This window comes from Narcine bancroftii, chromosome 1 (genome assembly GCF_036971445.1).
Source record: "Narcine bancroftii isolate sNarBan1 chromosome 1, sNarBan1.hap1, whole genome shotgun sequence".
Classification (NCBI taxonomy): domain Eukaryota; kingdom Metazoa; phylum Chordata; class Chondrichthyes; order Torpediniformes; family Narcinidae; genus Narcine; species Narcine bancroftii.
Window position 1 is genome coordinate 11539796 of NC_091469.1, and position 25691 is coordinate 11565486.

Sequence of the window (25691 nt, forward strand, 5' to 3'; positions counted from 1 at the left end):
CTGCTTTGCCCAGGCCACATGCAGCATGGCCTGACAGTGGATGTGTGTCACCAGCTGCCTGACGATCAAGGAGTAATTGATAATCTATCACACAATACTATGACTTCAGACATACGTATGTCAGATACTGGATAGCCTTCAAAGAATAACTTGCTTCACCAAAGCTTGGCTAACAGCTGCACTAATTAGAAATCTGCTGTGCAGAAATTTAATTCAGCAGATATCTTAAAGCCAGCCAATGGAAAGCCAGCTCCGCTCAAACCGGAAGTAAATGTCATTCTCCTTCCAGTTGCTTGTCGGTTCGTAACTCCGGGATGTTCGTACATTGGATGTTTTCAACCCAGAGACTGCCTGTATATTAAGAGTTTTTTTTTTTAAAAAAGAGACAAGAGTAGATATAGGACTGATAGAAAAAGATGTTGGAGTAATTAAAATGGGAGAGAAGGAGATGGCAGAGGATCTGAATGAGTATTTTACATCAGTCTTCATTGTTGTAGACATTAGCAGTAAATCTGTCAGTGTCAGGGAAGAGAGTACAGTGCAGTCACAATCACCAGAAAGAATGTGCTTGGAAAACTGACAGGTCTAAGGATAGATAAGTTTCCTAGTCCAAATAGAATGCACACTTAGGTTCTGAAAGAAACAACTATAGAGATTGTGGAGGCACTAGTATTGATCTTCCAAGAATCAATAGATTTCAGCATGGTTCCGGAGGACTAGAAAATTGCAAAAAAAATCACTCTATTTAAAAAGGGAGGGAGGCAGCAGAAAGTTCAATTTGACCTGTTAGCCTAACATAGGTGGCAGGAAGTTTGCTAGTCGATTGTCAAGGATGAGGTTACGGAGTACCTGGAAGTGCATGACAAGATAGGCCAACATCAGCCTGATATCCTGAAGACAAAATCTTGTCTGACAAACCTAATGCAATTTTTTTTCAAGAAACTACAAGCAGGCTAAAGATAGAGGACATGCAGTAGATGTTGTATATTTGGACTTCCAATAGGCCTTTGACAAGGTGCCACACACAGGAGGCTACAGCATGAGTACAGCACTGTCTGATCAACAGGAAACAGAGAATGGGAATAAAGGTATCCTATTCTGGTTGGCGACCGGTTACCAATGGTGTACCACAGGGGTCAGTGTTGGAGCCACTTCTTTTTAGCTGTGTTAATGATTTGGATTGCAGGATAGCTTTGTGGCTAAGTAAAAGGTATAGGTTCCATTATTGTCACATAATACTATATTTAGAATGCAACATATATGAACTTGTTTAACTTCATCTATGGTAAGGCAGGCAGAGAGACAGAGAGTTGCCAATTTATAAGCGCCTCTCACAGAAATTAGGCCCCAGCGAGGAACGAACTCGCAACCCCATGTTTACAAGACCAGCTATCAAAGCTTGATGTGATACAGAGATAGGAGGGGGGAAACAGGTAGCAAGAATATAGGAGTTGGGAAGTAATGATGAAACTGTACAAGGCATTGGTGAGGCCAAATTTAGAGTACTGTGTGCAGTTCTGGTCACCGATTTATAGGAAGGATATTAACAAGATAGAGAGTGCAGGGAAGATTTTTAAAAAATGTTGCCTGGGTTTTAGCATCTGGAATACAAGGAGAGATTGAGCAAATTATGTCTTTATTCCTTGGAACCTAGAAGGCTGAGAGGGGATTTGATAGAGGTGTTTAAGATAATGAGAGGGATAGAGTTGATGTGGAAAGGCTTTTCCCATTGAGAGTAGGAGAGATGGATACAAGAGGTCATGGGTTGAGAGTTGACAGGCAAAGGTTTAGGAGTAACATGAGGGGGATCTTCTTTACTCAGAGAGTGGTTACTGTGTGGAATGGGCTTCCGGGAAAGGTGGTGGAGACAGGGTCAATTTTGTCATTTAAGTAAGAGTTGGATAAGTATATGGATAGGAGGGGGATGGAGGGATATGGGCAGAGTGCTGGTAAGTGGGATTAGAGGAGGGTACTTAGATCAGTGCGGACTAGAAGGGCCAAATTGGCCTGTTTCCGTGCTGTAATTGTTATATGGTTATAAGGCTGCAGAGAGACTGATAGATCAGGAGAATGGGCAGAGAAGTGCCAATGAATACAACGGATGTGCGGTTGTGCACTTTGATAGATGGAATAAAAGGGCACACTATTATTTAGGTTGGGAAAAAATTCAAAATTCGGAGATGCAAAGGGAATCCTCGTGGAGGATACCCTAAAGGTTAACCTCTAGAATGACGGTAGTGAAGAAGGTGAATGCAATGTTGGCATTCATATCTAGAGAAAGAGAATACAAGAGCAGGAATGAGACGTCACTTGGGATATGGGGTACAGTTTTTGGGCTCCTTATTTAAGAAATGTACTGGCGTTGGAGAGGGTTCAGAGAATATTTACAAGATTGATTCTTGGAATGAAGGGATTAACATATGCGGAATGTTTGATGGCTCTTGGACTGCACTCTTTGGAGTTCAGAAGAATGAAGGAGTCCTTATAGAAGCATTTTGAATGTTGAAAGGCCTGGATAGATTGGATGTGGCAATGTTATTTACCATGATAGGGGAGTCAAGAACAAGAGGGCACAACTTCAGGATTGAAGGGTGCCTGTTTAAAACAGATGCAAAGGAATTTATTTAGCCATGGAGTGGTGAACCACTGGAATTTGCTGCCATGGCCAGCTGTGGTGGCCAGGACGATGGTGTATTTAAGGCAGAAATTAACAGTTATCTGAATTGTTGGGTATCAAAGATTATAAGGAGAAGGCAGGGGAGTGAGGCTAAGTGGGAGAATTGATCAGCTTTTGATCGAATGGCAGAACAGACTTGATGGGCCAAATAGGCTAATTCTGCTCCAATATCTTATGGTTTTATTATTAACTGCAAGAATTTCTTTTCACTGTTTTTCTTTAATAACTATCCATCTGGATGTAAAATCAAAACATTGTTAATGAAGTGAAATTGCTCTATACTGCTCAAAGTAAAATTCAAATTTCATCAAATATCAGCCAAATGTTACCTTCCCAATTAAGTGTTTCAAAAAAGCTGTTGGAGGTATCACTGTTTTGGTGTGATGCTTCATCCTCACTTGTATTGTCTGAAGCACGGTCTGATTGAGGGGTCTCTGCATCATACTGCGCTGTTGACCCTGGCTGTCTTGGCAATTCAGGTTTTCCTTTATTTAATCAGAAAAAAATCATAAAGCTCAGAATTCATTCAAGTTAGTTTTATTACTATAACAGTAGTTATAATCCAAACCCAATTAGATGTCTTCATGAAGCAAATCTAATGTACAGTACATACTTAACATGACAATTACAAACCTAATGTGATTGTTAAATGCCCTTGAATTGTTAAAAAACATTAAAATAAATACATGTAATTTCCTATGAAACATTAAGAGGACAGATGGTTACTAAATCTCTTTACTCCCTGTCTGAAATCATTATTTAAAAATATCAATTCATATTTTATCATCACAAATTCATGTTTAAAATAAACTGTCAAAAGTTATAGGATTATGGCAATGAGGAAAAATGGAATAACTAGACATACATGCTACATTTTACGATTCTGATGCTTTCCAAAGCACAGCAAAAATGAAGACACCAAAACAAACACAATTTTTTTTAAGGTGGGACATCTTAACTTTCAAAACCAAATAATCAAGATTCTGTGATCCAATTTCTTGCTCTTTCATCAAAACCCTCTTGGTTATTATTCAATTTACATCAATTCTTTTTGAACTTTATTGGTTTTGAACATATTTTCTGAGAGTGGACTTCAAAAAAAAAATGAATGGGTAGCCACCTGTTCCTGCCCTGCCATTCAAAACTATCTGTTGTGTTCAGAATAGATTCGAAGGGTCCAAAGAGAATCAAAGCTGACACACGTTATGAACAAACAGTGCCCTTTATTTACACTGACAGATTAACATATTCAGCACGCAGACACAGTATACCAAGAAACGAAGGTTTAATTTTTTTTCCAGCACCCACCACCCAAAGGCACGGTATACTGTGTAACTAAACAAGTACATATACATGAGCCTGATCTCCAGTGTCACCGCTGGTCAAGATCTGGAATGGGGCCATTGCAGTCGGTCCTCCAGAGCTACCTGCGGCTCGCAGCCTGGTGTTTAGCAATGGTCACAACAAACTAACATACACAGCAATGATGCACAAATAATTACACATCAGGTGCGAATAAATTACTGCTGAACATCCTTAACTCCCGATTGGAGGGTTAAATACATGGTACCCACCAACTCTCTCTAGCGGGCACAGCACACTAAAATAGTTAATTAATAACAGCTAACAAATAAATATATATACATGTGCAAGGGAGGTGCGTGCGATGGTGAGATGTGCATGTGAGAGAGAGGAGTGTGTGTGTGTGTGACAGGAAAACAACAAAACATTAAGAGAAACAGTAAAGTGAACGAGGAAAAGTAAGATGCCAAATGCAAAAGCTGGGAGAGCAGGAGGCCATACTCAAGAGCTAGGGTTGGGACAGTCAGGGAAACTTGGGCCGGAACAGCAGGTGAACAAACTCAAGAGCTGGGGCTGGGACAGCAGAAGGCCAAACTCAAGAGCCACGGCCGGGACAGTGGCGGGCCAAAGTCAAGAGCCGCACCCTGAAAAGCTGGGGAAACTGGGGTCGGGATTTGTGGAAGCATTGAACCAACAGTGCTTCATGTTCTTACAAAATAAGGCTGAGGTAGCACAGGAGAGTAAACAAAATCCTATGGTGCAAAGGAACAGTCCTTATGCTTCATCTCATGAAGTGAGAATCAGCAAGGTGGAACTGTCAATGGAAGATAATAGAAACCATTCTGAATGCATTGATACAAGATGCGAAGGTAGAGAAAGCTATCATAGCTGCCTTATTGGTATGGTGGATGGGCAAATAAGCTGGACGGAGCAGTCAATCCAATCATCCAGCCCATTGGCTTGATGATAACACATTGTGGGGTGTGCCCAGTATTTGATGATTGCCATGAAGGTGGAGACATTTCTCTAGCAACTTGTCAATACATGACGGAATGGCTAAAACCTCTGGAAAAATTAAGGAGTCATGCTCGGGTTCAATGTTCTTCATCCCCAAAGGGATCCAGCAAAGGGGGACTCCCTCCAGTATATTTAGACTAGATGCAGTGACATGCAGAATTTATTCAGTCCATCTCAAAGACTATAGCCTGCTTATTTAAAGATTGTATGTTTCCAGTTAATACATTTTAAGTTAAGAGGCGTGGGATTAGTGGAATTTAATTCAAATTCTCTGTAGTGAATGCAACCATGCAATATTTTGTCATATTATTAATTTATAGAATGCTCTCAATTAAACAAAGCCAAATACAACATGACGGCCACCAAGGCCAGGTCTAACGAGACCGCCTTGGTGAGCTCCTGTACCTAAAAAATTACCACTGCCCCCCGGATATATGTTAAAAGAAGATAAAATAATATAATATCTGCAATATAATCTTTGATTAAAATGTGGAGGACCTTGGATGAAGCTGTTTGACCAAAAATACAGAATTCTTATCAGAGAGATAAATTACCTCATTAATCAACAGTTCTACCTTCATAACAAATCAAAGATTATAAAAGTAACTCAAAAAGAGTCCTCACAGTATTTGAAAATTTGAATTCAAATCGGAAATTGAGAATCTAATCTTCTCTAAATTTAAACATGACATGACATAGCCATTGTGCATGATTAGGCGGGGTAATGTCCTGCCATCTGAGCAACACTCCACCTAGCCATTGGAGAAATAAAAGCTAATACATACAGCTCAGATGCTGTTAAAGTTATAACATTCTCTCCAACAATACCAAATAAAGCAATTAAGGGATTAGGTTTAAAATTAAGTTTAAAAAGTGCAAAGAAAGTTTGAAATATTTTGTTCCAATATCTCGCAAGACCGGAACATCTGAATTAATGAAGCATCTCAATTGTTGCATTTATCATAATGAGGAAATACATCCGCTTAAAAATGAAATAATCCAGTGGTTAGCCCACGTGATAGCCTCCTCTACGTCTGGGACCCCTTGTCCGGCAGGCGTTTGCTGGTCAACATGTGCACTGAGATAAGCATCCTACCCCCCGCAGGACTCAACATCCGCAGCAGCAAGCAGGGCCTAGCACTGAGGGTAGCTGACAGCTCCTGCATTCAAACTTTTGGGATCCGCACCATCCCCCTTCAATGCGGCAACAGCTGATTCACATGGACCTTCAGCCTTGTGGCAGTGGTGCAGCCGCTCCTGGGGGGCCGACTTCCTTAGGGCCCACTACTTGCTGGTCGACTTCAAGAGACGGCGCTTGTGCACGCCAGCACCTTTCAGACTCTGCCTCTGGGGGAAGCCAAGCTACCCGTGCCCCACCTGAACTCTATAACACTCTCCGACAATGAATTCGCCTGCATCCTGGCAGAGTTTCCCTCGATAGTGGCACCACAGTTCTCTGTGGCTGAGCCAAAGCAAGGGATAATGCATCACGTACTGACTGAAGGCCCCCCACTCCACACCAAGGCATGATAATTCCCTCCTGAAAAGCTCAGCCTGGCAAAGGAGGAGTTTAAAAATGGAGGAGGTGTGGATTGTGCAGCACTCTGACAGTCCCTGGGCCTCTCCCCTCCACATGGTGCCCAAATCAGCAGGGGGTTGGAAACCCTACTGCCTCCTCAATGGAGCCACCATGCCTGACAGATATCCTGTGCCCCACATCCAAAACTGCCATCAACTTGCACAGGACACAGGTGTTCTCCAAGGTGGACCTCATCCAGGGGGTACCACGAAATCCCAGTCCACCCCCAGGACATCCACAAGATTGCAATCATAACCCCCTTTGGTTTGTTTGAATTTCCCCACATGCCCTTCGGTCTAAAGAACGCGGCACAAACTTTTCAGCGGCTGATGGACACAGTGGGCCAGGACCTTCCATTTGGATGCTATTTTCATTGCCAACTGCACCCACAAGAACCACGCCACTCACCTGAGACAACTGTGCACCCTCTAAGTAAGTTTAGGCTGACCATCAACTCCACTAAGTGCCAGTTCGGTCTCAACACCATCGATTTCCTGGAGCACAGGATTAACAGGCATGGGGCTACACCCCTCCCTGACAAAGTTGAGGCAGTCCAGCATTTCACTAAGCCACTCAAGGTAAAAGGGCTGCAGGAATTCACCAGTATGATAAATTTTTACCACAGGTTCATACCGGCAGCGACATGCATCATGCGCCCCCTCTTTCTGCTGATGGCGGGCAAGTCAAGTCAAAAGACATTACTTGGGACGATGAGTTTTCAAGGGTGTTCCAGAAAGCTGAAGATGCACTGGTCAACACCACCCTCCTGGTCCACCCCAGACCAGAGGCACCTACCGCCCTGACAGTCGACATCTCCAGCACAACGGCTTTTCAGCAGGCACCTCCATTCCCCAGAGCTCAAATACTGCCCTTTCGACCGAGAGCTATTGGCACTGTACCTGGTGGTAAAACATTTTGTTTCTTTCTGAAAGTCCGGTAATTCAAGGTCTTCACCGATCACAAGCTGCTGACCTTCACTTTCCTGTGGTCAGCCCAACAAAAGAGACACTTGTTTACCACAGACATACAGCAAATCGCGGGAAAAAGCAACAAGTTAGCTGATGCTGTCATGCTCCGCAATCGAGTCAGTACATGCCCTTTTCCAGGGGTCGACTATGTGGTCCTTGCCAAAGCGCAGAAGCAGGACCGGGAGATCACCGGACAGCTGTCTTCAGCCTCAGGGTAGAAGTCATCCCTGTTAGCCCAGGTAACCTGACACTGCTGGGTGACGTTTCTACCGGCTGCCCCTGCCCCATTGTTTCGGCTGCATAGAAGCGCCAGGTTTTTGATGCTATCCGCAACCTGGCACATCCTGTAATCTAAGCCACAGTCAAAATGGTGGCTAGCAGGTTTGTCTGGTATGGCCTCCATAAACAGATCAGCCAGTGGGCCAAGACCTGCATGAAATGCCATTCGTTCAAAGTGCAAGTTCACATAAGAATGGGCACACAGACTTTTGAACCATCTCAGCACTGGTTCATCCATGTACACATTGATATAGTGGGACCATTACCAGTTTCCCATGGGGCAAGATACCTCTTGACCTTGGTTGACTGCTCCACGAGGTAGCCTGAGGCATTCCCGCTGGCTGATACCACCACAGAAACCTGCGCCAGGGCACTCATCAACACATAGGTGTCTAGATTCGGGATCCCAGAGCACCTAATCTTGGATGGGGGGCACAATTCACCTCTGGGCAGTGCTGGCTAACTTTCTGAGGACACAGCTCCACTACACCACGTCGTATTACCCTCAGGCCAATGAGTTGGTGGAGCGCTTTCACAGACACTTCAAGGAAGCCTTGATGGCCTGGCTCAAGGGTCTCAACTGGATGGACGAACTGACTTGGGTCCTGTTGGGGATTTGTACCGCCCCGATGTATAACTTGAATGCCTCAGTGGTCTACAGCACGACCTTAATCATTCCTAGGGAATTCCTGGGCCCCGATAAATGGCTGGAAGACCCTGCGGCCACCCTCAAGAATTTGCAGCAAAATCTGGGGTCTCTGGTCCTGTGGCAACCTCCACCAAATGGCCAGCCCAAACATAACATCACCAGTCACTTAAAGGCTTAAAGTTCCTCAACATGATTATCCAACTGCACGAAAACCAACAAGGTCGGGTCAGATACAGCAATGAGCTCTCTGAACCCTTCTCCATTAACAATGGCGTGAAGCAAGGCTGTGTTCTCGCACCAACCCTCTTTTCAATCTTCTTCAGCATGATGCTGAACCAAGCCATGAAAGACCCCAACAATGAAGACGCTGTTTACATCCGGTACCGCACGGATGGCAGTCTCTTCAATCTGAGGCGCCTGCAAGCTCACACCAAGACACAAGAGAAACTTGTCCGTGAACTACTCTTTGCAGACGATGCCGCTTTAGTTGCCCATTCAGAGCCAGCTCTTCAGCGCTTGACGTCCTGCTTTGCGGAAACTGCCAAAATGTTTGGCCTGGAAGTCAGCCTGAAGAAAACTGAGGTCCTCCATCAGCCAGCTCCCCACCATGACTACCAGCCCCCCCACATCTCCATCGGGCACACAAAACTCAAAACGGTCAACCAGTTTACCTATCTCGGCTGCACCATTTCATCAGATGCAAGGATCGACAACGAGATAGACAACAGACTCGCCAAAGCAAATAGCGCCTTTGGAAGACTACACAAAAGAGTCTGGAAAAACAACCAACTGAAAAACCTCACAAAGATAAGCGTATACAGAGCCGTTGTCATACCCACACTCCTGTTCGGCTCCGAATCATGGGTCCTCTACCGGCATCACCTACGGCTCCTAGAACGCTTCCACCAGCGTTGGAGCGCTTACATCCCTAACGTCGAAGTACTCGAGATGGCAGAGGTCGACAGCATCGAGTCCACGCTGCTGAAGATCCAGCTGCGCTGGATGGGTCACGTCTCCAGAATGGAGGACCATCGCCTTCCCAAGATCGTGTTATATGGCGAGCTCTCCACTGGCCACCGTGACAGAGGTGCACCAAAGAAAAGGTACAAGGACTGCCTAAAGAAATCTCTTGGTGCCTGCCACATTGACCACCGCCAGTGGGCTGATAACGCCTCAAACCGTGCATCTTGGCGCCTCACAGTTTGGCGGGCAGCAACCTCCTTTGAAGAAGACCGCAGAGCCCACCTCACTGACAAAAGGCAAAGGAGGAAAAACCCAACACCCAACCCCAACCAACCAATTTTCCCCTGCAACCGCTGCAATCGTGTCTGCCTGTCCCGCATCGGACTTGTCAGCCACAAACGAGCCTGCAGCTGACGTGGACTTTTTACCCCCTCCATAAATCTTCGTCCGCGAAGCCAAGCCAAAGAAAAAAGAAAGAATATGTATTTTTGACAAATTAATTTAAAAAATATTGATAACCTCATTTTAATATACATGATTAAAATTTGGCATGAAATTAATGAGTGCATTGGAAAAAAAAGTGGGGATATCACCAAAAGTACCAGTGTGCCAGAATGAATTATTGCCCACAAACTTGGGAATAAAATTCTAAATATTTGGTATGAAAAAAGAATTAGGCATTAGGTTGTTATGAGGAGGACTACTTATGTCCTTTAAACAATTAAAACAGAAATATGATTTGTCAAATGGAACCTTCAGTTAAGGTCGTTCTTGCGAGAGAAATGGTGTTCCGCAATAGTCCCACCTTCGAGTAATGAAGTGGAGGGGATGCTTCGACTAGGAAGTACACCTAAATTTATAACTAGAATGTATTTTGCTCTCTAAGGTGAAAGTACTAAGAAGGTCGTGGGAGTTGGATCCAGGTGTTATCATACCAGAGGAAATTTGGTCATATTGGTGTCTGGATAGCATGACATCAACGATAAATGTGAGATATGGATTGGTTCAAGATCATTTCTTACATCGACTATATCTCACGCCACAAAAACTACACAAATCAAAAACTGAAATATCTGAAATGTGCTTTAGGTGTGGCATCAAAATTGGAACCTTCTTACGTTCTACATGGTCGTGTGTGAAGGCAAGACCATTCTGCATGATATTGCTGAAACACTAACAAGAGTTACAGGACTGACCTTAAGATACGACCAAGAGCTGTACCTTCTGGGCAACTGTATGGACGTGAGTAATAAACTTATTTGTTTTGTTAAAGTAGCCCTGGCTGTAGCCAAAAAGTGTATAGCAACCACTTGGTAGTTCGACTCTCCCCTACTTATTGCTCGATGGGCCACGGAGATAGATAGCTGTATACCCATGGAGAAAATTACTTATAAAACTAAAGAAAAATAAATGATACATTCATTAAAATATGACAACCATATTTGGATTATATAGTTGTCCAATTATAAATTTGACCCTTCAATATATGTAAAGATATGATATCCCATAAAGAGAATCAAAATAAGAATGAGGGCTCTGACGGTTCTATTTATGTATTTGTGGGAAGGGAGAGGGAAGAATGGTTTTTTTTGTAAACATTTAATATATTTAACGTGCATAAAAGTTTAAAAGATTGTATGAATATATTTATGGAAAATGGAATTTTTTTTTTAAAAAAAGAAACCCTCCTGGATGCACTTGACAAATTCTGCCCCTTCTCAGCCCCTGGAGTCATCCCAGTCAGTACTGGAGAAATTAAAGTCACTCACGGCAACAACTATATTGTTTGTACATCTTTCCATCACCTACCTATATATCTGTTGCTCTATCTCCCGGTGGCTATTGGAAGGATGGAAGTATAACCCTATCAGAGTGATTGCATCTTTATTTTCCTTTATCTCTACCCCACTGCTTCATAGAAATATTCTTTTTTTTAAAGTAGATTAATACCTCTGTCGTACTTTTCAGGTAAAAGCTATCTTGAGTTTTACATACAAAATTAATTACTGCATTATTAGTTAGCTATTAGTATCATTAATTTCCCTTTATCAATTTTGGTCTCCTTTATCATTCTATTTGCTTCTTTGTTAATATTAATAGTTTACCAGAATGTTTCCATTCCTCATTTGTTCCCCAGATTTTTTTTCCAGACATAAATTCTTTGCTGGAAGCTGCATATATATTGAGCCTGGATTGTGTTTTGGAGCTGCACTACATACCGAATTTGGAAAGCATCTCTTGTTGCTCTTCACGACTGGAGAAAAGGACCTTGGGATTGAGACCCTTTGTCATAAAGTTTTCCCAAGGAGGAATGTTACTTCCGGCATTTTCTTGAGCCTCCACCTCTACTTCCAGAGTTACTTGGAAGAGATCTGGATATTTCTCCTGGATGTCGCATGCATCAAGATCATATCTGAAACACAGGATCATTAGAATCATTTCATAGCTAAACTGAACCCACCATTTAGCTTTTCCTCAAAGGTTTTAATGATGGCAGCTTATTAGCTTCTGGGCCCCGTTTCTAAAGAAAGATGTGCTGGAGTTAGATGGTATAGAGGAGGTTTATGTGAATGATTCCTGGGCTGAGAGGGTCAACATGCGAGGAGGTTAACATGGCTCCGAGACTTTATGTGCTGGAATTTAGAAGGATGGGAGGGGGGGAATCTCAATGAAGCATTCCAAATATTGATTGGGCTGGAAAGAGTGCACATGGAGAAGATGTTTCCAGTAGTGGGAGAGTCATGGACCAGAGAACATAAGCTCGGAATAAAAGGAAGTCCCTTTAGAACAGAGATGAGGTGAAGGTTCTTCAGTCAGAGGGCAGTGAATCTGTGGAATTCATGGCCATAGGCGGTTGTGGGTAGATTTTAAGTCAAGTTTGATCAATTCTTGATGAGTAAGGGCATCAAGGGTTAGGGAGCGAAGTCAAAAGAATGGGGTTGGAATGAAAAATACATCAAGTGGTTCAAGTAGTGGAGTAAACATGATGGGCTGATGACCTACTTCTGCCCCTATGTTCCATCAAAATACAGTGTGAATTGGAGGGGACACTGCAGGCTCTGGAGTTTCCAGGTGAAGGATACCCTTGTCCTACATATCAGGGTTGTGGGCTTGATAAATACGTATACTCCAATACACACCAAAATATTTTTGTGAAGTAAACAAAAACACACGAGTAGCAATGATCTGAAATGTTTGCATTTAGCCACAATTTTAGCAGCAGAATCCTAGTTGAACTCATTCTTATTTGACTCAATCAAATGCTCCAACCTAATTCCACACTCCTGTGCCAGAGTAAATACAAGTTGAAGGATTCTTGCCTCCGTAGGTCTTCTATAGTTAGCTGCAGATTTATCTTCCAAGAAAATGACAAAGAACTGAAGTTTGCCATTTGAAGCTTGTTGTGCCACTAAATAAAATCACAGCTAATCTTCTATTACACCTCCAGTTTTCCATTCAACCCCACAATTGCTATCCACTTCCAGATCGACTTATGGGTATGGATCTTACAGCATGTACTATGCATTTCAATCCTTTTTTTGCGGCCACAACTTTATTAGTTCAAGAGAAATCCCTGACAATTCAATTTATATTAAACATCAAAAAGCAACCATGATCAATCCCACCTATTCTTGATTTTACATACCAATTCGATCATGAAAACATACTTTCTGGCAACAATCTGAAAAGCAAATTAATTTCAACTATTATTAAAATTATTTCAAGGTAACTTTAACCTGAGCTGTTGAAAAGTTTCAGGTCTCACATGGGTGCTTGGAGGTTGTTTAAACTTTGGACAATGTAATAAAATGGATATTGACCTTCAATAATAGTAGAAACATTGTTCACTTTCTTCTGCCAAAGCAAAATATCTTTTATGGTTTTGAAGAACTGTAGATTGTAGCTACCTTGAAGGTCATGATTTCTAAACTGTACATTTAGTATCTGACTGGAAAAACAAAGACCTGTTTGAAACTTGAAATAGCAAGGTGTTTTCCAGGATCGTTTAAATGTCCATTCTCACAACCAATTCAACATCAATGGCAAATGTGCCACATAGAGTGCAGAGAGCTTTAACAAGTGAATCTTATATCAGAATACAATACACAAATGTGCTAGAGAAACTCAGCAGGTCACACAACATCCAGAGGAAGCAAAGGATAACCAACGTTTCGGGCCTGAGTCTTTCATCACAAATAATCAAAAAAAAGCAGGCACCTGAATAAAAAGGGGAGAGTTGGGGAAGAGGAGATGGGGCAGGAAGGGGAAGGGGTTGAACACAGACTAACAGGTGAGAGATCATGGGTGGTTGGATATTTGTGGGAGGGTAGAAGAGAAAGAAGCTAAGAAGGGGTGGGGGAAGAGAGCCAAGATTAGTTCTCTGATTGGAGAAGATGGGGAGTGAGTGGGGACCTGGAGGAAAGGAGAAAGAGGGATTTGGAAAATGAGAGACATAGGAGAGGTGTTAATGGAAATGAGAGAAGATGATGTTAATGCCATCTGGTTGGAGATTGGCAGCTGAGACTGACAAAGGGCCCAGGCCCAATATATTAATTATCCTTTACTTCCTATGAATGCAGTTTGACCTGCAGAGTTTCTTCAATACTTTAAATATATTGCACTCGACCCAAGCATCTGCAAACTTGCTTGTTTAACTTGCATCAGAATAGCTTTCTGTCAATTTTCGTGATGCTAATGTAATGCAAAAAACAACCGTCACTCCACTAGAAATTTCTAACAAGTAAACAAATTTTAAAAGACTTACTTAGCAAATTTGACCAAGGTGGCATTTCTGGGCACAAATCCAGTGTGGAATTGAATCTGGAACATCTTCATTGAAGTCATCTGAAACAAATCGGTCAACCAAATTGTAGATCTCTTGCATTAATTCAGTTTTTCATGTTATGTATTCAGATAGCAGTTAAAGACATCAGCCAAGACAGTGTTATATTTAAAGTAATATTTTTATTTATTAATTACCAGTAATAGAGCACCTTATCTAAACTTATCTAACTTAACCCCCAACTGTGCATGTGTGTTCGTGCGTGTGTATGGAAATACCCCAAGCCATTACAGCTTAATCTCAATTCTGGAAAGTTAGTTCAAAGTCCAGTCACAGAAAATCCAGTGTTGACATGCGGGCTTTAAATTGATCAAGAAGTAATCATGGAGTAGATGACAGACTGTTGTAAACTCACAAAATCTTTGTCAAGTGTGTTTCCAAAGAAATGCCCTTTTCAGATGAGTGGCAATCAAAACTCTCCTTTTCTTTGCACAGGGGACATAAAGCGAGTGATTTTTCACAAATCTTCCAGAACCATTTTGTAGGTCAGCTGAAATAGAGACCTTACCTTTTGGTCATGGCGTGGTGCACTAATCCCCCTTCAAAAATAACTGTTCCTTTGGCCATGGTGGGGCATATTCATTCTCCTTACAGAGAGAAATCAGACAAATTGTCTAGTACCACATGAGGCCACTTCAGCAGAGTAGCCCTTCAAAGAGATGCTTCTCTGAGTGCTGCTTCCTTAAAATGGCCCCGATCAAACCAAGTACTGTTTCTTTCACAGGTTTGTCACATAGTCTCTGCATCTATGTTTTCCAGGGTCACGTCCTCTCGCTTCTGAAGTAGTGAATTTGAGTACACGCTGTCCCCAGCCTATCAGCCCACAGTCAGTCTCCAAAGCTTGCTGGGCTAGCAGCTTGATTTGTTCTTTTAAAGTGACAGTCCCATTCAAATGAAAATGAACTGGGAACATGTAATATTCACAAACTGATTAAGATTTACATATCCTTGATGCAAAATTATGCACCGCTTAGAAATTCTATTAAGGTTAATGTAATGTTGGAAATATGATGACCCACAGGGGTCCATGCCCATGATTGGTAGCCTCGGGTTGCAGACTCTGGATAGCAGCCACCTGGTGCAAGGCACCAGAGCGGGAGAACACCACTCCCGCCTCCCTTGCCCTTCCAGAGGAGAATCTTGAGAGAGGACCCTTCAGGGTGGGAGACCACAGCAGCAGAACAGCGAAGGGCTCAGATGCCGAGTCGGCTGCTGAAGACTGGCTCATAGGATCTGAAGAGATTATCTCTTGCTTTTCTTTCTCATCTTGAGAGTGGCGCTGAACTAGTGCTACCTTTATGTACCTCTATAACTGGGCAGATAAAGCAAAATAAAATACATGACAATAAAGGAATCTTAAACCTTGATCCAACGTAAAGACAAATTGTTGAATGGATTCCTGCGTGCCTGCTTCTTCTTCTCAATGCATCATCATGAGACAGGGAATCTAGGGCCCCATGCATATTGCACAGATCATTTTGCAGAGTTAACTGTACCTTTGCTTGCAATCTTCCTCCAAGAGTTGATCTGGCATGAAAGATCACAATGAGTACATCACCTTGGATCGTTAAACCCAGTGGTATTACTGCCTTGCCATCTTCCACTTTAAACTCCCTGGAAGAAACAAAGGCATGTAATTCCTCATCCACTATGCAACAAGACATAATCCAAGTGAAGTACAACTTTGATTATCCAAAAATCTAATTATCCAAAACCCTCAGTTATCTGAAATTTTTTGGTCCAGAAAGTGAAGTCTTGGAAATTTTTTTGAATCATTGAAGATCTCAGAAAAAAAATCAGAAATACTCATTTATATCTGAAAACTTTTGAAGCTGAAATTATGTCATTTCACCTCCGAAATTTTTTTGGATAAATGAGGAACAATCAGAAATTCTTAGTTATCCAAAAATTTTTTAGGAGCCGAACTGACAACCAGGTTGAAAAAATGTTGGAATTTTGGAAAAACCTCTGAGGAGAATTTTTGAGTTTTTGGTGTTGGATTTATCTTATTTTGTTATGGTTGGTTTTTTTTTGGCGATGTTCCTTTAAACATTATTTCATGCTTTAAAATACTTCCCTTGTTGTTTGTTGCTGTTTAAACACTATTACAAGTGATTACCCCCTCCATAAATCTTCGTCCGCGAAGCCAAGCAAAGAAAAACAAGTGATTTCCTGTTGCTAATGGGCTGTTTTTAAAAAAATGACCAGCTGTTTGACTATGGAAAGGATATCTTTTTCAATTCAGGATAAGATGTCTTTTTATAAGTTAAAGTGGACTCCGTTTGCTAATTATATGCATTTAAGTTTGATTTAAATATATGTTTAAGTGATATTTTAGTATTGATAATTTTTTTTTGTTAGAATTTTTTTAGGTCAAGTTTTATCTCTTTTTTTGTAAGTGGGTATTTTTTTTCCATATATAATATTGTTAATTTTATTAACTCTTCACTCTTTATTTGGGGGGGGAGGGTTGGACTAATTTTAAGTTAGATTACTAATATTATGTTACAATTAACGGGGGGAGGGGGTTATTTTGTGTAGTTTTCTGATGTAATATTGTGATCGTACCATTTTAATTTTTTTTCTTTAAATGTAATTCTCTATTGTATTCATGTTATAAAATTTTAAATAAAGTCTTCAAAAAAAAATGACCAGTTATCCAAAAATATTGTTTATCTGAAATAGGCCGGGTTCCAACCATTTCAAATAAATCAGAGTTGTACTTGCTAATTTTGAAAACCCCTATGGTCACAAAACATATGATAATATCTTTGATTTTGCTAATTACGCATTGATTAATAACATAAGCTGCATTGTCCAGCGGAGAAAACTAAAATTAGACAATACACACCTATGCAAGTGCAAGAGGAGATGTTGGTCAGAACACCTGAGCCAATCATCTCCCTTTCAGCTGATGTAATGATTCAAATCAACACAGCAACTTGTATTTATAACCATTAACCTTACAATACACCCCAGGATACTTCACAAAACTAAAGGATGGAGGGGAAGGAAGTTAACAGCCATTGAGAAGAATCAACAGAAAAATGAAAGGCAGCTGCTTGAAAAAATGGACGATGAACTTTGAGTTTTCATTAACGACTAGAACAGAACTGACCAAGCAATGCAACTGGCAGGACAACCCTGAATTATAATTGAGTGGGTTCATCTATTTATACAATGAGCCCGATTAAACCCTTTGGACTAAAATCAAGGCAACATTTTCATATCATTCGGATTGATCGTAGATGAAGAGAAAGTGACAATAAAGAGAAAACAACAAGATAGCTAGTCTGTATTTACCTCAGTTTATCATACTCTTCAGAAGTTGATATCACTCGATGGTCGCTGACATATATCTCACAGAATGGGCGACACGCATTCCGTTGCTTATTGAATAAAGGTACCGGTGTCATCACAATAGACTTGATCAGGATGGATTTGTTATGTGGGATTATAGGTTCTTCTGCCATCATATCACACATGTATTCCACATACCTAGAAACACAAGGGGAAAGGTACACACATCAAGTAACAGTGTGGTAAATTACACACGTAAACATGCATTCAGAAGCAGAAGATGGTGTACATCGATAAAGTTGCAGTCTGACACTGAAAATTCAGCCTTTTCTCAATTTGCCCAAAATAATGTTCACACTCAGTCGCAATAATTGTTACTGTTGCTTCAAGTATTTCAATAAAGCACAGGGGCTTTATTTGTCTTCCTCTTACTACTGGGGGGGGGGGGGGGAAGTGAGATGAAATTTCACACTTAAAATTCTCTCATTTCCTTCACTACTTTCTACACTCCCTTTCCAATCTCAATAAATCAGATGCACCAGTTATTTACATATCTGTAAGATAGTAAGGTCTACTATTTAGTCCCATTTCTATTTTTAAGGCTCTCACACACATCACAGCCAGTGATATTTTAATCTATTACACATATCCAGGAAAAAACACATAAGTAGGTTCAACACCTAACAAGGCAAAGACAGGTGGTGGAACAAGGGAAAGAGGTTCCTGTGATGGGAAGTGAAAATAATTGGGCTTCTGACATCATGAGATGAAGTAGGAACTAGCAAGCCCAAGGGATGTCATATATGGAAAATAAATGGGTTTATTTGATATAAAGCTGGAGGTGGAGAGTGATGCAAGTTGACATCTGGTACAGGATGGTAGATAATATGTGGGCAGTCTGTTAGCTGTGATTGATCAGTGAAGCTGGACAGGAATCACACCAAGGTGGCAGGTCTGGTGGAAACTCAAACCAACGATCACTCTTTCAGTCATCAGCAGATAGGATAAGAGTTCATTGTGATCCTCTGGGATCTGTTATCTAACCAGCAGGATTATTGAACCACAAACTCACCAGTAGGGGCTGCTGAGAATCACAAAGGAACAATGAAAATGTTACATTCTTGTTCACTGTGAGTCTGTTCAGCCTCTCTTAATGCACAAGTCCCAGCTAACACCTGATTTTCACAAATCTTTGTGCAGTACTTCATTTTGCTATCTACATATTAAAAGAAAATGTCCTTTTTAATTTATCTGACTTCAACACCAGTCATTTTTTTTCTGGATTTCTGATGCTGTACTAAAGACTACCTTCCAGAAAGAATAAAAAATCTTTACAGTTTATCCCCAAAGCAATCCTAGCCTCACCTTGAAGATATTCCCTTTGTCTTATCCATCCTTCCCCAATTTCTCTGCAACTCCCCCCAACCCAAGTCTGTCGAAGAGTTTTGACCTGCCACATTTCTTTGTTTCTTATGTTTCTTTGTGTTTAGTTGGTGCCTGACCCAATGAGTGTTTTCAAAATTTCTACTTTTATTTCTAGAAAAAGTCTTTGACTATTTTAAACTATTGTGAAACATTTCCAGTTGTACGTGATATAATGAAATCATACAAGATACAGCGAAATCCTATCCACACAGTGGATTGTGGAGGAACACGTGGCCTCCCTATCTGGAACATTTTTGATTGTGGGTAATCATGTGACCTCCCTGTCTGAAACCTATTCGGAAGTCACATCACCTGGGGGGGGGTGTGGCGTGATGGTGTAAGAATACGACGTGTAATTCCACCTCTCCTCAGTTCAACTAATTAATGCCCAAATTAAAGACTTTGGAAAAATTTGAAAAGTGTTTTTAAAAGTGTCTGAATACTGAAAGAAGACAATGACTACTAATATAAAGAAACCAAAAGCCCAACTATAGAAGAAACTACCTTTTAAGAGGGCAGAGAAATTAAGGCCTATTCATCATCCTGAAGCCTCGGAGTCGAAGAGCCCAGTGTACTCCAGCCCGCTTAAGTATTAAACCAGCACCTCTCTTGCAGTCGCAAAATGGCGCCAGCACTGCGACTTACTCAGCCGACTCTGGTACGCGCGCCCATGATGCCGGGTGCGCGAATGAACCGGCCGAGCGACAGATGTCGGCAGCGCTGTGCGATCCTGCAGCACTGGGGCCCGTCGGAAAATGTGCCTCCGTGGGCGGTGGCGCTGCCAGGCATGTGCGGTGCATCGTGAGTTCGGGACCTTCTTGATAAGGTCTGGGCTGTGGGGAGGCCGGCCGGCAACGGGCTTAGGAACTAAACCAATAACAAGTGCAGGTGAAGAGGAGGAGAGAAGTCCTGCCTTGTTAGAATAGACTCAAGAAGAAACTGCTGTTGGTAGTTGTGAGGTGACTAGGAATGTGGATGAGGGTAGCGCAGTGGATGTTGTCTATATGGACTTCAGTAAGGCCTTCGATAAGGTACCACATGGAAGGTTAGTTAGGAAGGTGCAGTCTTTAGGTATAAATTTTGAGATAGTCAAATGGATTGAACATTGGCTGAAAGGGAGAGGCCAGAGAGTGGTAGTGGATAATTGTCTGTCAGGTTGGAGGCCGGTGACCAGTGGTGTGCCTCAAGGATCTGTATTGGGCCCATTGTTGTTCGTTATATACATTAATGATCTAGATGATGGGGTGGTGAATTGGATTAGTAAATATGCAGACGATACTAAGATAGGTGGAATAGTGGATAATGAAGAAGGTTTTCAAGGATTGCAGAGGGATTTGGGCTGCTTAGAAAAGTGGGCTGAAAAATGGCAGATGGAATTTAATGCTGATAAGTGTGAGGTGCTTCATTTTGGTAAGAAGAATCAGAATAGGACATATGTGGTAAATGGGAGAGCATTGAGAAATACAGAAGAGCAGAAAGATTTAGGAGTGACGGAACATCGTTCCCTGAAGGTAGAAACTCACGTGAATAGGGTGGTGAAGAAGGCTTTTAGTATGCTGGCCTTTATCAATCATTGCATGGAATATAGGAGTTGGGAGGTGATGTTGAGATTGTATAAGACGTTGGTGCGGCCTAATTTGGAGTTCTGTGTGCAGTTCTGGTCGCCTAATTATAGGAAGGATATAAACAGAGTGGAGAGAGTGCAGAGAAGGTTTACCAGAATGTTGCCTGGGTTTAAGCATCTGGAGTATGGGGAGAGATTGGACAGATTGGGTCTTTATTCTTTGGAGCGTAGAAGGTTGAGAGGGGATTTGATAGAAGTATTTAAGATTATGAAAGGGATAGACAGAATGGATGTGGATAGACTATTTCCGTTAAGAGGAGGAAAGTTTAAAACAAGAGGACATGAGTTAAGAATTAAGGGGCAGAGGTTTAGAGGTAACATGAGGGGGAACTTCTTTACTCAGAGAGTGGTAGCTGTGTGGAATGATCTTCCGGGAGAAATAGTGGCGGCGGAGTCAATTGTATTATTTAAGAAAAGGTTGGACAGGTATATGGATGAGAAGAAGATGGAGGGTTATGGGCATTGTGCAGGGAGGTGGGATTAGAAAGGGGTGTTTGGTTCGGTGCGGACTAGAAGGGCCTAATGGCCTGTTTCCGTGCTGTAATTGTTATGTTATGTATTGAAGTTAAGGAAGGTAGGCCTCAAAGAGGAATGGAAGAGTCTGCTTTTGTTGCAGACTTTACAATTTTGGCAATGGGCAATAGTGAACCCAGATGTCTACACAGATGGATCAAGGGTTTATGGACATGACAGTTAAAATGAATAATAACTGTGAAGAAGTGCCTCTGTAAAGAAAGATACGACTTGTTAAAGCTGATGTTAATAGATGTTTGAAAGTGATGGATACAGTGCAAGATAATTTTTTTAAAATTGAAGGGTATTTCATGACTGTAGAGAACAAGTGGAACGGAACAGAGAAAAAATAGAAAAAGTGGAATATTCTTTTCTTTTTTATTCTTTCTTCTCTTTGGCTTGGCTTTGCGGACGAAGATTTATGGAGGGGTAATGTCCACGTCAGCTGCAGGCTCGTTTGTGGCTGACAAGTCCAATGCGGGACAGGCAGACACGATTACAGCGGTTGCAGGGGAAAATTGGTTTGTTGGGGTTGGATGTTGGGTTTTTCTTCCTTTGCCTTTTGACAGAGAGGATGGGAAATTCAGAAGAGAGAATTATTGAAAAAGATTGACTCTGGAAAATCAAGGCCGACGGAATAATGTGAAAATAGTGGGACTTCTGGAAGATATTGAGGTTTTGGATCCAGTGAATTTTTTTTTAATGGATCCCAGATGTATTGGGTGCTGGATTTTTTCCAAATGGTCTGGAATTACACAGACCACATAGAGCGTTGAAGAAGCAACCTTATCCAGATCAACCATCTCGAGCAGTTTTAATTTATTGTTTGAGATATCAGGATAGGGAGATGATTTTGCGAACTGCGGTGCAGAACGCTCGACGACATCAAACTCCCCTGATGGTTCAAGGCAGTAGAGTGTTTTTTTTTATGCTGACTTGAGTCAGGAGATCATTAAGAGGCGTAAAGAATTTAATTCAGCAAAAGAGGTGTTGTGGACAAAGGGATACGTTTACCTTTCAATATCCCTCTGTGTTGAAAGTTTTCTATGGGAATTTCCAATCTCAGTTTTTTGAGACTGATCATTAATTTTTGTTAATTCTTTGCCAGTTATACGGGGAGTTGATCGGCAACCGTCACCTAAGAGGAAGATGTCTGATAAGATGAATGGAAATGGGAATTGTCAGAGTCTGATTGACATTGATGATATGGAACAAGATTTGGGACTGAAATCATTGGGAATATAATATGATTGAGATACAGACTTGTTAAGAAGTTCGACTTGGGGGGGGGGGTGGTGGATGACTCTGATGCTTTTGAAAGTCATCTGCCACGAGTGGGATTTTTTTTTAACCACACCCAATTAATTGGGGAATTACGAGATTGGTGTAGTTTTGGGAAAGATCTTTTTTTGTGTGTTTTTTATTAGAAAGATTTTTTTTGTAGTTTATTAGAGAAGTTTTTTTTATTATTTGAGCAAGGGGAGCCCTTTTTCATTAGATACAAGTCATTTGTGAATTTTTTTTCAATATAAAATGTCTAATTTGAATTTTGTGACTTTTAATGTACAAGGTTTAAATAATCCGATTAAGCGTAAGCGTGTGTTGGCTTATATTAAAAAGATGAAGGTTGACATAGCTTTTTTGCAGGAAACACATTTAACTGAAAAAGAATACTTAAAACTGAAGAGAGATTGGGATGAACATGTAATTTCATCCTCTTTTAATTCTAAGGCACAAGGTGTGGCGATCCTGGTCCATAAGAAAATTCTGGTTGAATTTGAATCATTTTCTGAAACAGCTGGTCGAATTTTAATGGTGAACTGTAAACTTTTTGCGGAATCATGGACATTGTTGAATGTGTATGCGCCTAATGTAGATGATGAACGATTTATATCTAAAGCTTTTTTGATGTTAAATCAGGCCAAAGAAAACATTTTAATTGGGGGAGACTTTAATTGTGTCTTAGATCCATTATTGGATAAATCTCAGAAAAGTATAACAAAAATTGAAGGCGGCTGTGCAAATGGCATCTTTGATGAGAGACCTGAATTTAGTTGAGATTTGGAGAAGACTAAACCCTACAGAAAAAGATTTTTCATTTTATTCTTCTCGACATGATTCATTTTCCAGGATAGATTTATTTTTAGTATCAGCACATCTCCAAGCTCCAATTACTCAGGCTGAATATAAGAGTAGAATTGTGTCTGATCACTCTCTGGTACTTATTTCTTATGCTGGATCTGAAGTTATGCAATCAACTTATCATTGGAGATTTAATGTAATGTTATTGAAGAAACCTGTGCTTGTTAGTTTTGTTAAAGAGCAAATTGCTTCTTTTTTTGAGTACCAATATGAATTCAGTACAGAGTAATTTTATTTTATGGGATGCATTGATGGCATATTTATGAGGCCAAATTATTAGTTATTCAATGAAAGAAAAAAAGTATCTGGTAGAAAGTTTGGCGTTAGAAAAACAGATAACTGAGTTGGAAAAGGAGTTTCAGAAAAATTGTACTAAAGATAAAAAGGCAGCATTAACTAAATTAAAACTATGTTACAATACATTACAAACATACCAATATGAGTGTCTAATTCAAAGATCTAAACAGCGGTATTATGAATTAGGTGATAGAGCTCAAAGTTCTAGCTTGGCAACTGAAAACAGAACAAGCTTCGAGAACTATTAATGCCATGAAAAAGAATTCAATAGTTACTTATAAACCTCAGGAAATTAATGATTAATTTTCTTCATTTTATCAGAAGTCACATCACCTGCCAATCAAGGTTGAACTCTGGCCACCCATTAGTGCACACCTTACCAATGGCTCATTTAAATGATTCAGTGTCATCATCGGCCAGACGCCCATCTTAGAACAGTATAAACATTACTGCATACCACATTTTTCTCTCTCTGCCTCTTGGTCCAAGTCATTGCTCAACATCAGGTCGTTACTGTGGACATCACTGGAGGGTTCACGGGCAAGGTATGCACTACAATGAGTTGAGTCGTAGTTCTGCAATAGATCAGTGCTTGCAGGGATCCGCACCCCTGTTTTACAGGGAATTAGAAATGTGTTTGAAAGTCCCTGTGCACGAAGTATGTACACATGTGGGAGAGTGAAGTAGGATAAGCAGCCACCGGTATCGGAGTCCCTTGTGCCCAATGTGCCTGCTTGCAGCGTTATAGTTTTTGTCTCATAACTGGCTTTGGAGTCCAATCTGGGACTGATGTGAATATCTATATAGTTATTTAGTAGGTGAGTAATTAAGTATTGTCTCCTGTGTGTTCAATAAGTTATCTTTGATTATAACACTAATATCCAGACTCATCTCCCTGTGAACCCACCGCACCTGATACTTTGCAAACACAATTGCTTGGTCGTATATTATATCCTGAGGTCACATCTACACGAATTGAAATATTGTTTAAAACAAAAACTACCAAAGAAAACATTGACTAGTGATGTTAACCAGAGCAATGATACCAGAGGTGGGAATTTCTCCAGAAAGAACCAAATTATTTGGGGCAATAAAGTGTAATGCTTATTTTATATGACTGTACCCATGTTTAAAGTAAAGTAAAATTATTGTTTGCACTTTTAATTGTTTGAATATAACATGTTCTAATGCTTTCTGATTAAAATTACCACTTAAATAAAGATAACTTTGAAAAATGAATTTTAGTTGATTTCTGAATTTTTTATGATCATCTACATCCTGGACTTGTACATGAGGTTTCAGCAATCAAATATTACCATATTTGATGGCTTATTAGACCCACTTTTTTTTTCCAAAAAATGGATCCCCAGGTCTTGTATGTGAAGTTGAGGTATCTGGTAGGCTAATGCTTTCCCAGAGGCCGCAGACTACCAGTTCTTGTACCTGGTAGGCTAACGTTTTCTCAGAGGCCGTAGACTACCAGTTCTTGTACCTGGTAGACTAATGTTTTCCCAGAGGCCGTAGACTACCAGTTCTTGTATCTGGTAGGCTAATGTTTTCCCAGAGGCCGTAGACTACCAGTTCTTGTACCTGGTAGGCTAATGTTTTCCCAGAGGCCGTAGACTACCAGTTCTTGTACCTAGCCTAACTCCGTGAAACTGTAATATTAGTTACTAAAATGTCATCATTATTACTGTGGGAACTTTAATTATAAAAGGAATTACTGTCAAAATTAAAGCTGGATGTTCTGAGACAAATATCTTCGTTTAGCACCCAACTCTAAAAAGCAGTAGCCATTTCATGTGTGTTACTGTCTATTTATGTCATTCCTGTCACATATATCTTATTATTTTTACATTGAAATGTCTTTTAAAAGAAACTTAAAATTCGAGCAATAAATGGTGAGTAACACCAACAGTGATCTTCGTCACTGCATGGTTCACTAGCATCACCGCCATCTATTGTTGCACACCGAAAATTTCTCGTCATGCTCACAAGCCAATGCCATTTTGTGTATCTGGTGTTTATCACAATAAGGGCATCTTATTACAAGTATTATCACATAACAACAACAGAAATGCCTCAAGATGGATACAGGAGGAAAGCACTTAAG

General features: G+C 40.9%; 1 protein-coding gene across 7 annotated transcripts in view; it reads right to left on the reverse strand.

Annotated features, from left to right (window-relative positions):
* Positions 1-25691, reverse strand: part of gak (cyclin G associated kinase) — a 161465-nt gene that overhangs the window by 34758 nt on the left and 101016 nt on the right. For all 7 annotated transcript variants that reach the window (XM_069920488.1, XM_069920504.1, XM_069920495.1 and 4 more), the window contains 5 exons: positions 17581-17775; positions 15774-15891; positions 14200-14279; positions 11654-11847; positions 3007-3162 (listed from right to left, as the gene is read on the reverse strand). In XM_069920488.1, coding sequence (XP_069776589.1) covers positions 3007-3162; positions 11654-11847; positions 14200-14279; positions 15774-15891; positions 17581-17775 — 743 coding nt within the window. The remainder of the gene's footprint in view (positions 1-3006; positions 3163-11653; positions 11848-14199; positions 14280-15773; positions 15892-17580; positions 17776-25691) is intronic.